This window comes from Galendromus occidentalis, unplaced genomic scaffold (assembly GCF_000255335.2).
Source record: "Galendromus occidentalis unplaced genomic scaffold, Mocc_1.1 scf7180000075612, whole genome shotgun sequence".
Classification (NCBI taxonomy): Eukaryota; Metazoa; Arthropoda; class Arachnida; order Mesostigmata; family Phytoseiidae; genus Galendromus; species Galendromus occidentalis.
Window position 1 is genome coordinate 1371091 of NW_003803602.1, and position 13104 is coordinate 1384194.

Below are 13104 nucleotides of genomic sequence, written 5' to 3' on the forward strand. Positions count from 1 at the left end.
GTACCGTCGAGCAACGGAGCCAAGCGACCGTGCGAGTGCGTGTCGACTGTTGTTCGAAGAGTGCGCCCGTGAAGTATCCCGTTCCTCGACCATTGGAGCCGAGCATGAGGCTGAAGAACAGGAGAAGTGATCCGAACGAGCAGACTCGACCGATCAGCTGAAGCTCCCGTTCATCAGCTGGCACCGAGGAACACTCGTCCGAGGACCACCTTCCTGTCCCAGATTCCCGTCGCCCCTTAATCCATCGCCCGGGACTTCCCTACGGCGCGACGATGGCCAACTTGAAGAAGCATTTCGCGTTCAAAGTCGGTGCGGGTGGAAACTCTTCGTCGGGGGGTGGCGGTGGGCATGGAGTCTCCCTGTCGTCGGAATTGTTGCCTCCCGGATTTTCGAAATCCGCCTTCATGAACGAAGTGTCCTCACTGCTCGATCAGTGCGGACCCTACATATCGGCCATGAACGCGTTCTGTACAAGTGGGTGTTCGTTTGCAAAGTGCCTCGTTCGAGTGTTCCACGCAGTGCCTCTGTATCGAGAGACAGCGACGACGCTCCTATCGAATTGGGAGGAGATCGCGCAGACCACGGCAGCGGCCTCTGCATCGGTGAAGACCGAAACTCTCATGCAGCTGCAAGACGTCCTGACGCGGCTCGAGACGTCGGGCGAGAATAAAGAGGACGAATTGGCCGAATCCGTGCACGCGGTCTCCTCGTGTCTGATGGCGTACATCGAACTCCAAGCACAATTTTCCTATTCGGTGTTCAAAGCTCTCGGCAAGCTCTCGCGTCAACAACAGAACGGTTTCCTGAAGACGAGTCGAGCCGAGGAGGCAGTGAGGAAACAGTTCTCGCAGATCATCAATCGACTCACCGGGCCCTCAGTCAAAACTCTTCCGTCGGCGCCGATATCTCAGGCCGCCGTTGTCGTTAGTTCACCGTCGCAACAGGCGCTGCCATCTGTCGGTGTGTGGCCCGCTGAGATCCATTTAGCTCCGAGTAGCGGAGAGCTTCTCGTATCCACCCAGCCGGATTCTGCGGCCTGCATGACCGAAATTCCTGATAGCGGCCTCGATGACGTCATAAACCTATTATCGATTGGTGCCGTTAGTCCCCCGTCTTCTGCACCTTCGGCTTCCTCCGCGTCCTCGTCGTCGACGGTGCCCCCGAAAGTTCCCCCGCGTCCCGACGCCTTCAGCCAGGACGCTTTCAGGATCAAACAGCTACAACAACGACAGGAGTCTTCGGGAAGCGGGGCCGAGGCCGCCGCCGCTGCCGCCGCCTGCGACGACACCAAGCTCGAAACGCCGTCGTGGTCTCCCTGGGGACCCGACTGGTCGACCGAAGATCTCAGCAATTGGCCGTCACACTCGTCGGACGCTTCGGATCACGACCCCGGCTGGATGCGATGGCAATCAAGCAGTGCCAAAGAAAAAACTCAGACTTGGCCTCGTCCCCTACGTGATCCCGCCGCGCCATGGGAGTGGCAAGACGATGGAATGGAGGAAATGTTCGGCTCGTGGAAAGTTGGAACTCGCGACGGAGATCGAGTCGCGAAGACCTGTACGTGGCCTCTGAAAGTGGCCGCCGCCGGTACCGCCCCCTCCACGATCGCCACAACCACGACTACCTCTTCGGAGAGCTCTTGGCATGAAGCCGATCCCTGGAGGAAAGACGACTCGTTGCCAGCCCCGAGTCAAACGACGCCCTGGAAAACCGGCGACGAGGACCAAGGCTTCCACTTATTCAATCAACGGTGAAAAAAATCAGTCAGTAGGATATATGTATTTCGAGCACTGGGGTCATCATGATTCCGTGCGAGCATCGATCGAAGATGAGGAGAACGATGCGGAACTTGATTATAATGAAATCCGGATATCGACGACGAATGAGCTCGGCGGGTGAAGTCACAATAGAACAATGAACGATGCCATTCTCTCCAATGAAGAATGAATCACGATCGCTAGTCTGATAGTTATTTGTTGTTTCCGAACTCTGAGAACAACGTCGACAGTATTTGCAACCCACAACGACACAATACAGGGAAGAATCGATTTTCCATTTCTCGGTTCTCGACTCAATTGACTCGCTTTTGGGGAGTCGAAGAACCTCTCGGGACGCTTATATTTTCTTAAAATTGTCTTTTGTACATATCCGACGAGATTTTGTGGCAGATTCTATTCATGACTGTTCGGCTGAACTGTATTTTGATACGGCGAATAAATGAGCCCTAAATAATTGTTGTTAAATCCTCAAGACTCTTCGCTGACGTCCCTGGAGCTGGGAAAGCCCTCAGTCGAATCTGGGTCTACTCGGTGCCAAAATTTCCAGGAATCCATGTAGATCCGCTGCAGAGGCAGATGTCGTTTCGTTAAGAAGTACCGTGAGCGCTCCGTGTGTGTCCGTCTCGATGATGCTCCCGAAGTAGAATTTCTCCTCCGTGGAAGGGGAAGAGGCATCTCTCTCCGATGCACCACGCTTTCCGAGCTCTTCGGGCCTTAGACGGAGCAGGTCCGTCAGGTAACGACCATCAGCTGTATGGGGCGCCGAACCCCGAATCCGCGAAGTTCATGAGTCGCAGGACGCGCGAGCATTGAAGCTCGCGAGAGGGAAATAAGGAAAACCCGCCATCATTGAATAAGGTACATCCCGTTTTTATATTAATTATTATAGTTATTCTCATCGAGGATCGCCCCGGTTCCAAGCGCCGAAATCTCCCTCGGGGAAAAATTCGAATGAGCCAGCTACATCCTCCTCGTAGCATTTCCTGTCCTTTCCGAAGGCTCCCCGGAGAAGGAATCAACGTCTTTACGCCTCACACCACACATTCACAGACATCATCTTATTTGCAGATCGCCTCGCCTCACACGGGCTCGACTCCCTGTCACATTTGAATCGTGTATATATCATCGGACTCCCTCTCCGAAAATTAGACACCGTCTCTTCGATGGTTTCGCTCATATTTCGATTTGTTCGTCTCATATCATGAATTGAGTCTCCGTCCTCTGCTCAGGCCGCGATATCCAGGATATCGGTCTTCATGCCTTTGCCGTTCCAGACGCTCTTGAACTGTTCGGGGATTGCGCATTCCACCTGGAAACGGGGGCAGAGTTGATAAGGGGTCATGACTCATGACACCAGGCTCTATCGGGATCTCAATCCGACCCAAGTGACTTCGGAATTACTCGAGTGCACGCTTTGAAACCCAGAAGAATCGAGAAAAACGATGATATTCCCGGAATTTATGGCGAGAATGTACTCACGTAGTCACCGTCAGGCCCTGAGGGCACCGACACGTTGACCTCAGAGGCCTTCGAAGTGACGATTTCGGCTTTTGCACTGGCTTCGCTTAAATAAATATGAGCTCCATCGGTTTTGTCGATCGAGAAAATCGGGATCACTCCCATCGCTTGAGCCTTGACAGACTGGCAGTTGACGAACTCAACAGTCGACACGATATCATCGAACACGATCGATGTTTTCTTGCAGTTGTCTACCGAGATCGAGTTACATTTGCCCTTGACAATGATGACGGAGTTCTGGCATCCGTATACGTAGACGACCTGATTCATGTGCACATCATCGAGGACGAGCTGGGGGACGTCCCTCTGGAACTCGACGATCCACTTTTTGCCATCGAGCTCACACCTGCGGGAAACAGATTCCTAAGATTCGGGAAGTCCCGGGTCGCGTGCTCGGGGACAAAGCGCGAAGAGGACGGCCGAGACCGAGATCGCTATCGTCAGTTAGGTAGGAAACTTCCCACTCCCCACTCGACTTACCTTGGGGGCTTGACCACCGCGGGCTTCGGGGCGGTCGCGGGCTTAGGACCCACGGTCGGTGCCTTCGCGGGTACTACTGAAGTCGATCGCAGATTCGGATTCTTGTGTGTCATCTGATCCGCGGAAACTTTTTTCAGCGCCCTCGTGATGTCAGCTCCCTGGTTGATCGATGCAAACAAAGCCGCCCGAGGATCGCCGCCGCCGCTCGGCGCAGCAGCTGGAGAAGGTCCAGACCCAAGCAAGAGCTCCATCGAGGGTGGTGGGGGCGGAGGTGGTGGAGCTCCTGCAGCAGGGGCAGCCGCAGGTGCTCGGACAGCGGATGCTCCGGCAGCCGCGGCCGCATCGCCGCCTTTCGGGTTCCACGTGAGTCCGGTGGTGTGGTACTGCTTGATGTAGGCTTGCAGTTGGTTCAGTACCTCGAGCCAAGCCTTGGTCCATTCGACGTGGGTTTTGTCCTTATCTTTGTACTCCATCAGAACCCTGTTAGTATAGAATTTGCAGGCATCGGCCATTTCCTTGACATAAGGTCCCGGAGTCGGGGCCACCGCAACCCATCCCAAGAACGGGATGGACTCGGAGATGGCGGACAAATGATTGTATTGCTTCGAAGTGCGGTTTGCCTCTCTGAAACTTTGAATCTTCTGTATGGCCTCCGACTGGGGTTTCAAGAGGGCCATCAGCTGATCTGTCGACGGTTTCTTGCTCTTTGACGCTACCTGAAACGAGACAAGGAAGAGGATGTCGTACTCGGCACCGTAAAATCGTCGGATGATAGAAATCAAGGGGCGGTTTTTCAACCGAGCACAAGGTGCTGCTCGATCCGACAGACCTGCACAAAGTTTCTCTGCAGCTTGAGAGCAGCGTCGACCATCTCAGCATGCTTCGCCACATCTGATCCAATCTGATTCGACAACTTCATGTAAGTGACGAACGGGCCTGAGACGATTTCGTCGAAAGCTGAGACGAAGGCAGCAACTTCCTCATCTGCAAGCAGCAGTCGAGAGTGAGGCGGAAGCTTCGACATTTATGGGACGATCGTCTTAAAATAGAAATATCGGAGCCCTCTACCCCCAATCCCTTTTCTCAATATTTCATCATGGTCCACCGGAGCGCCGGAGCTTCGGATCCTCTCACTATACCTGAAGGTGCTGAGCCCCCTCCGATTCTAGACTCCGAAGTCTCGAGCCTCGTAGCCACCGACTCGAGTCTCCGGATGAGGCTTTCGAGTTCCTGCGTCGACATCGTAGACGGGTTGCACTTCCCTGTGGATAGCGAGAGAAATTTATATCGATGAGCCAGGCGACAGCCTGAAGGGTGCGCAGGATATTTTTCGCGGCGTTTTGGGTGACGAATCTTGAACATTCTTGAGGAGCAAGTCCGAGACTTGCAATTCTAATTGCGTTGCATCTAATTAGGGCCTCGCTAGCTGTTGACGACGACATTTTTTCCAACGAAGCCCGGCTGAACGTTCGTTTGAGTAAACCAGGTGTCAACAGCTGTTCGAGTCCGTGCGCGTTATTGTTAGACGGAAATACTGCAACGCCAGCGCGAGAAGCTGTGATCTCACAAAGAGCAAGAGCTGCAACGAAAACGTGCGAACGTCCCCTAGATTCCCCGTCTTTCATCCCGTCTCAGGCACCCCGAAAGCGACCCCACCCTCCGATTATGAGCAGTAGCGTTAAAGGGTATCGTTCGATAGGTAAGATGAGGAGAAAAAAAGATTCCTGATCTAGAAGCCGATTCTCTCGAGCCGAATGAACGGAGAGAGCTAACGCACCTAATTCTGCCCTGCAGCAGTCGAGACGAGCGAGGCGGCCGAAGATTTCCAAAAGATGAGATCTGCTCATGACTCGAGCCGAAACTGACGGAATCGAAAGAATTATTTCAAACAAAAACCGAAGAAGATCAGTTCGCTGTGCTACGGAACCAGACCCGCGCGACGACTGTCTAGACCCCGTGCTACTGTTCTGCGAATTTCTCCGCTCTCGTTTCGGATCCAGAGAACTTCACGGTGTTGCGAGCTAGATTCAATCGAAGCCTGGGCGTCATTTTCCCCGTCGTTCTTGTTGTCGAGCTACACATATCCGCTTAGGTTGTTCCCGCATGCTGTACAGAGAGTGAAACCGCGGAACCTTGGCCTTGGCCCACAAGCTACGCCCACGTTCAATGAACTGAAGAGCAGGCGCGGGACTTCAACGCTGAGGTCGAGAGCACAGAGTCGATCGGCACGACAGCTGACGCAGCACGGTAACCACGTTGACAGCGACGAAGTTGCGAGAGTGAGGAAATGCGCCCGTGAGCAAACGAGCGAGCGACCGGGCGAAGTGCTTTCGAGCGACGTCGAAGTTGAAATGAGGGCGGCTCTGACCAATTTGAACACTGCTCGGACCCTCCGCCACAGTTGCTTGACTCATAGGAACTATGACGCCGGCCGCTCGTTGGAAGCGATGCCGTAGCCACTACGGCCGTCGCTGCTGCTATGGGTCTGGCTTTTCTCCGAAAACAACTTGAGATGGTCCACTGTTGCTAACTGACATGTAAGCTACCGGAGGAGCACCTGAACAGCTATTCCCAAATATGGGGCACACGCTTCAGTGATTCGCACAACTCCCAACGAAGTTGCACTTCGCTAAAATCTTCAAATTCAAAGAACCAGCCAACGATCCACTGAACGTTTTGCCACCGATTTTCACGCGAGGCCAGTCAGGAGCGTCTGCCGAGTCCGTTTGACAGCCGTCGGTTCTTTCACAGGCGAGGTGAGAAGAGGAGGAGCCGGATTTCTGAGGTTCCGTAGCTAATCCAGATCCGGACAACACCGCACCGGCAGCGTTATCCGGACGGGTTTCGGGGGAATTTTATCGAGTTCTTCCGATAAGATTTGGGAAAAGGGAGTTTCCACGAGCTCGACAGAGCCGCTTCACTCGGAGCGGCGTCAATGAGTCACGGTCGATGAGAACTCTCCGATTTCCATCTTCATCGGTCCGAAACTTACCCCGGTAAGGAGTTGTTGTCGAGGTTGTCAAACGTTGACCAACACCTCAAACAGAATTTCGCCGTCGTTGCTCTCTTGAAGGCGTGACTTTGCCTCGAGCCGATGCGACGGCTTTATACAGGCAAACACAAGTGAGAGAACTGACTGAGAGTTTCGCTCACTGTGTCTCGCGCTCTCGCTCTCTCTCTTTGGCTGGCTTCTCTTGTGTGTGTCGCGACAGCAGCGGCTTTGGTGCTGCTGCTACACTTTTACCGGTCGTGGTGGTGTTGGTGTTGTCGGCGGCGGCGGCGTACTGGTATGAGATGAACGCATTCCAGGTCCCCACCGGTGGCTAGCGGGCGCTTCGAGATTCTTCCGATTCCCATCTCTATCGCGGAAGGATTTTCCGGTCTTGTTCAGTCGTAGAAAGAGCTCGTCGACTGCGGAGAGCGTTCGAAATGACCTATCCGCATAACGAGAACGATTGCTTCTTCACCCCATTTCTGATTCTGAGGAGAAAACCCGCGCAGATGGAGATGGCTCCGAGCTGTGTTCCTTGATGAGAAGCTTTTTTGAAGGGACCGAACGTGTTTCCTAACCCTTATGAGGTGGCAAATCCCGAAAGTCCCTCCGAGCAGGTGTGATCTGCGGCAAATCTCCGGTATTGGCTCCTTGATTGTCTCCGTCAGTCTTTTGGATATCACGCGACGGAGATAGAGATTCCTCAGGCCGAGTCCCAGCCGCGAGATCATCGCTCACGGACCGTGGATGCTCTTACTTCCATGCTCGAACACGGTCTTCTTACTCGGGGATCCGCGATGCATTTCCAGTCCTGCATTGTCTATTTGCTCACTCTGTCACCGAGTGAACTTTCTCGATAAAAGTATTTTCTCTCCTTATGCTCTTCCGGCGCTTGAAGAGGATTGTAACAGGTTGCTTTGCGTTTGCGAGCGCTGGCCGAAATCGTTCCTGAACGATTTCCTCCTCACCCACAGAAGTTGTGCTCCGGATGATGATGGACTTCCACCCGAAGAAGCTAGAATAAGGTGGAGTAACTTCCGAATGATTCTCTACTGAGCACTCTGGATCTACATCATCGACTTCTGTCTGGGGACACAACTTTTCATGACGACTTCAGCAGCCGTCGAGAAATCTCTCGGCTATTCGGAATCTATGTATGATCCTTGCTGAAGGACGGCCTCCCAGAGGACTGCAATAGCGAGCCGCTGTCTCGAGCACCGCTTCGGTCAACATTCCTCATATCTGCGAGAGGCTGCCCCAGGTGGCGGGAATAAGATACATCCGATCAGAGCGGATTTTCATTCGAGCGAAGTCCCGTCGACGCTTTCCAAGGAAATATCGGTACGAACCCACCGGGAATCACGGTGTTCCTCACGACTCATGCCAGAATCAACGAAATTCCGACAATCCAAAAAAGAGAGCGTGAGTCAAATATTGCGAGAGTTTTATTCGACTCGGTGATATTTCTGGCTTCGAGCCATTTTCCTTCGTCATCCGCCCACTTGCATCTTCGCCTGCAGTATGCGAAATATTTTGCATCCGTCGTACCATTCGGGTCAAAGAGACCCCTAGCTAGGGACAGAGTGACTCCACGCGTCATCCCGGTTTATGTACAAGAACAAGTCCGATCGGGACCAGAGTTCGAATCCTTCTCCTAGGGCATTTGCATCGAGGGATGGGGCGATGTCGCAACGCCGTTCTCCCCCCGATAGGCTCTGTACTTGCTGATCTCATGCGGGAAGACCTGGAGGAAAAGTCTGACTTATCTTCCTGTTCTCTGCAAGTCCCCGGAATTCCCTATAGAATCAGGAATCAAGGCGCTTCCCTCCTTACCTTGCCCAGCTCCACAAGAAGGAGAGCTTTGAATCTTCTATAAGCGTCGATTTTACCCTTGACCTGCTCGTTTTTGGCCAGAGCTTTCTCCATGCAATCTTTCGTGTAGAGTTGAGGGTTCCGGGCTTCATCGATGTAGTCACAGACCTTCGGGGATTGCTCACGGTCATGAATAGAACTCTCCGAATTCACGAGCCGCCGTCCACTTGGTGGGAGCGGCCGCGAGAATTTGATCCATCCGATATACTCACCTCGAGGGGAACTTGAATATCCTCGACGTGCGGTCTGACGGCGGATATGTCTTGCATCAGAGACACTAGGGTTGTGATTTTCTGGTTCAGGGCGGGCTGACCTTGTGGCTGGAAGTCGGCTACAACGATTCCGAGCTGTCGAACATTCTCAATGAAGAGCTCGAGAGATGCCTCCAGTTGTTGGAGGTAGTTTGGGGATGAAGAAGTCATCTGTCGACAGAGAAATGAACCCCGCGTGAGAGGGGGACTGAAGCGAGATGATCGTGTCAGATATCCTCAGGCTGTCTAGACCGGGAAATACAATACTCGGAGGACAGGATAGAACGATACCTTCTCCGTTGACGTTTTAGAACTGATTGTGTGCAGATTCCGCCGGTCGGTTCGGGCTGCTCCTGGAGCAACAACAAACTAGATCGCGAAGCAAGATGGCGACACCGCCAGATCAGCCACAACTGGAAATGAAATTCGGTTTGTACGCTTGTACGCTTTGTACGGCGTAGTACGCTCGTACGTATGCTCAAGATGGCGTAAAATCGAACGTATGTTGAGTCTATGGGGAGACCTTACGGAAAGAGCGGGAGGTGAAGTTGCTCCGATTCGGAAGAATCTGTCGATGGGAGAGTGTAGATGATGATGTCGATGATCTGTGACGAAACGGGCATAATCGGGCGGCTGCTTCGGCTCTTCTTCGATGCGGATTTTTTCTTAAGATCTTTTTCTTAGGGATCACACCGAGATCGCGGAGGATCACACCGAGATAACGGAGGATCACATCGAGATAACGGAGGATCACATCGAGACAACGGAGGATCACACCGCTCTCCCTCCTCATCCCTCCCTCACTGACTCGATGGAATTGCGTAGCGGCGAACGGTCTTGATTTTCTCTAAAATTAGGTATTGGATGTTTTCTGCGGTGCGAGGCGAGAGACCTGTCTCGCCGGATGACGATTTTCTGTTGACCCAGCAAAAAGCATCCAGAGAAAGGAGGTAATGTCCGCTTTGTGCGGCGATGCGGGGAGACCAGCGAGTGCCAATCTTCTTTGATCGATGCTGCATTGTCGGATGCTACGGCAGCTACGCTGGGTCGCTCACCGAGACCGCCGACTTTACCTCGATTGATCAATCGGCACCGCAACGCGCTCTCGAATGCTCCGAGCAACCTCGATGGCCGGGCTTCCATCATACTTCCGGAGCAGTGTCGGGTGTTTGAGAGCGAACCCGAGGAGTTTCCGAGAGCGTCCTATTGGCTAACAGCGGCGCCGCGGACTCCAATCGAATACTCATCTTCGGCAGAGAGTCCACGAGTTCTTGGATCGGTTTAGTCGACAAGTTGTACGTCGACGGCACGTTCAGCCTCGCATGATCGCAGTTATCGCATGATTCACGATCGAATATCTTTCCAGAATCATGTCGCGGCTCTTGTGGTAAAATGTGATTATGTTCTCAGGTGTTCGTAGTTCTCGCTGAGCGGTCGAGGTGCGTTACGCCAGTCGCGTACGCTCTTCTCCCTGACAAGGGGGAAGAATCGTACAAAAGAATGCTGAGCCTGTTGAAAAACGCGTGTTCCGCCCTGAGTCCTACGAGCATCGTCATGGACTTCGAGCGAGCCATGATGAATGCGATCAGAGCTCGTTCCCCGCCAGAGACTTCCATTCACGGGTGTTTTTTCCACCTCGTGAGAAACATTAAGGTCCGCGTAGCCCAGGACAATCTGGAAGTTTGTTGAGGGACTCAAAAAAGTTCAGAAAGGTCGCGACTTCCAAGTTGACGCATTCGTAGCCGGCAATCCGGCTCCGAGGAAGAGAAGTAAATAAGTGGCGGCCGATGAGAACATACTGAAGGTTGCTCAAAATGCCGGGGATTTGACGCGTTTGGAGTATCTTCGAGGAGTTGCTCACAACTTCTTCATGGATGCGTGATCCGTTATCCTTCATTCGATCCTCCTCCTCCTTCTTTACGGTGTGATATACCGATACGGTCATCGGTATAAGTTAGGTAATTCCGCTGGATTCGAGACTTGCCTCGGTATCAGGGCGAGCATTGAATCATGATCTTTCTTCGAAGAGTATATCGGAGTTGAGTTTAATGGGAAGATATCTCTTAAGGATCATCTTCTTTAGGCTGTGACGCCGGTCGCTGAGAAGGTTTTCGTACATTGTGAACGATCGTTCGACATCGGCATCTGAGAAAATCGCGTATCTGTATAAATTTACGTTTTCTTCCGACATGGTAAGCAATTTATCGAAGTCGGAATTCTTCGCGAAGATTTCACGCCTGAAGTTCCTCTGATTCAAAGTACCGTAAATGCTCTAATTTGAGGACCTGCCTAACTACTTCCCAAGTTCCTTGAACCTACCCGTATAGTAGATGGTGCCTGTAGAGTAGAGGGTGCCCCTGTATATTTTCTACTGACTCTTGAGAGTGTCCGAGGAAGCTTGGAACAATGACGAGAGAATCCCTGCTCGCTGAAGTTACTCCACGTGAACATCTCTTTTCGTCACAGAAGGGAGTTACGTAGCCCAGCTCATGTACCGACCACCGCTTAATGCACCGCTGGGCGCAGCGGGAGAAGGCTCGCCCATGTTCTAAGTTCCCCATGTCTGCCCGTATAAAAAGCCTGCTCTCATGGTGGAGAGTGCCCGTGTATCTTCCAAGTTCCCCAAACCTGTCACAGATTGCCCTTATATTGGATAACAGATAACTCTTCGGCCTCAATTATCTTCTGGCGGCAGGTGACTGTTTCTTGCTTATAATTTATATAATGCAGAGTGCCGTTATAATGCAGAGTACCCTACTATTAGAGCTCTCATGGTAACCCGAGATTCCGTCCGAGAGCGTACCGAAACACGAATACTCATATACGTGTTCCATCAATAATAATTCAAGTACATCACGATCATGTCACCGAGCCCCTCTCTCATCTCGCCGAAAGGGCAACAATTCCGACTTCCGGAGTAAAAGAGTTGGAGACATCATTTGTGGGTGTAAGATCGGAAATAAGGCGGGGTCATCCATCGCACTTTTTTCCCCTAATGCAGCAGTTCTCTACGAAAAATAAGAAAGTGGGATGCTCCATTTCCCTTCATCGTAGACATCAACCCTGGGAAACGAGGTTCAGATTTTTTCTCAATGGGACTCGGAGTTCAATCGGAGAATCCCACGCCAATTAAAAACGAAGTAAGAGGCAATCTGCATCTCCAGCTATCGGCTGGGCTGCGTGTAGATCTGAGCCTGATCTGTGGGGACCGCCCCTCGATCCCGTATATCCCATATATGAGGAATATCTTTCATGTCTTCCGTCGTCTCGACAACATCAGGAGCCATGGCTCGAAAGGTTCTATTCGGATCCATGCAAAGAGTCCCCGAGGGATGAGACCTCCCGTGAGGTTCGACGAATACTTGTTCCTTGAATCAACATAGCTTCGAGCATTATGCGACTTCCCCAAGTTTTCGTACCGGAAACCTAGCCGTATTTACGCTCAATCGACCCAGATGCTTTCCGAGGGCATCTGGCGTAGGCCCACACGACCTTGCTCTTCTCTGTTTGATCATTGGCAGGAGGTCTTCCGGGATGGCTTCGCTCACTCACGTTTCCTGAAGTGAATCCTCCTGAAAGCATGAAATGTTGTTGACGCCTGAACGAAACATGCTCTCCTAGAATACGAATCGGAATAACCTACTCAGGACTCTTCTCCCTGAGTCGCGATGATACCAAGTCGAATCGCCAGGGCACGGAGCTACTGATCGCGGGCGGCCCGTGGAATACTCTAATTTGGGAACAGAGCGTCATTCTCATCGTGCGCCTTGCAGTCGGAATCTGAGATTTCTTCCATGGAAAAAAATCCTGGCTCCCATCGGCCAGAGATTCGGACTGACAACCAATGGATCTTCAGAGCTTGGTGGCTTGATAGCAAATCCCCCTGCGCGCCCGAGAGTCAAGCCGAGAAAATTCCGATTGAACGCTGACGGAAATATTTCTTAACTTCTATGCTTCTCTGTACGACTCAGAGCTTGACAACGAAGCGGTCGTGCGTCTGAGCTTGACTACGCTAGACGATAGGCGCTGTCAGGCGGCTCGACCAAATCCACGACGCCATCGGAAGCAGGGGAGAGAGAAGTGCTTGCCTTCCAGGAGATATCGGCCTCCCTCAGCATCGACCTCGGCCCCAGCATTCGAACATAGTCGCTCCCATTGAACATGCGAGTTCCTCTGAGGCCGGCTTTCAACGCCAGCCGTGTAAACCTTCTCT

The 13104-nt window shown here is 52.4% G+C and overlaps 3 protein-coding genes across 3 annotated transcripts; 1 reads left to right on the plus strand and 2 right to left on the minus strand.

Moving 5' to 3' along the window:
- The first annotated feature begins 272 nt into the window (after positions 1-272).
- On the plus strand, positions 273-2591 carry LOC100907200 (uncharacterized). Its single transcript, XM_003737796.2, has 2 exons — positions 273-1750; positions 2423-2591. Exons 1-2 carry the CDS (start codon positions 273-275, stop codon positions 2589-2591), a joined length of 1647 nt encoding a protein of 548 aa, XP_003737844.2.
- Positions 2592-2630: 39 nt separating this feature from the next.
- capt (adenylyl cyclase-associated protein 1) lies at positions 2631-5602 on the minus strand. The gene is made up of 6 exons (XM_018640076.2): positions 5554-5602; positions 4916-5038; positions 4606-4760; positions 3777-4492; positions 3258-3642; positions 2631-3087 (listed from the first exon to the last, which is right to left on the minus strand). Exons 2-6 carry the CDS (start codon positions 5016-5018, stop codon positions 3004-3006), a joined length of 1443 nt encoding a protein of 480 aa, XP_018495592.1. The 5' UTR covers positions 5019-5038; positions 5554-5602; the 3' UTR covers positions 2631-3003.
- A 2641-nt stretch (positions 5603-8243) lies between these two features.
- MED10 (mediator complex subunit 10) lies at positions 8244-9229 on the minus strand. Its single transcript, XM_003737700.1, has 4 exons — positions 9183-9229; positions 8853-9099; positions 8602-8748; positions 8244-8512 (listed from the first exon to the last, which is right to left on the minus strand). The coding sequence occupies exons 2-4, from the start codon at positions 9060-9062 to the stop codon at positions 8423-8425; spliced, it is 447 nt and encodes a 148-aa protein (XP_003737748.1). The 5' UTR covers positions 9063-9099; positions 9183-9229; the 3' UTR covers positions 8244-8422.
- Between the last annotated feature and the right edge of the window lie 3875 nt (positions 9230-13104).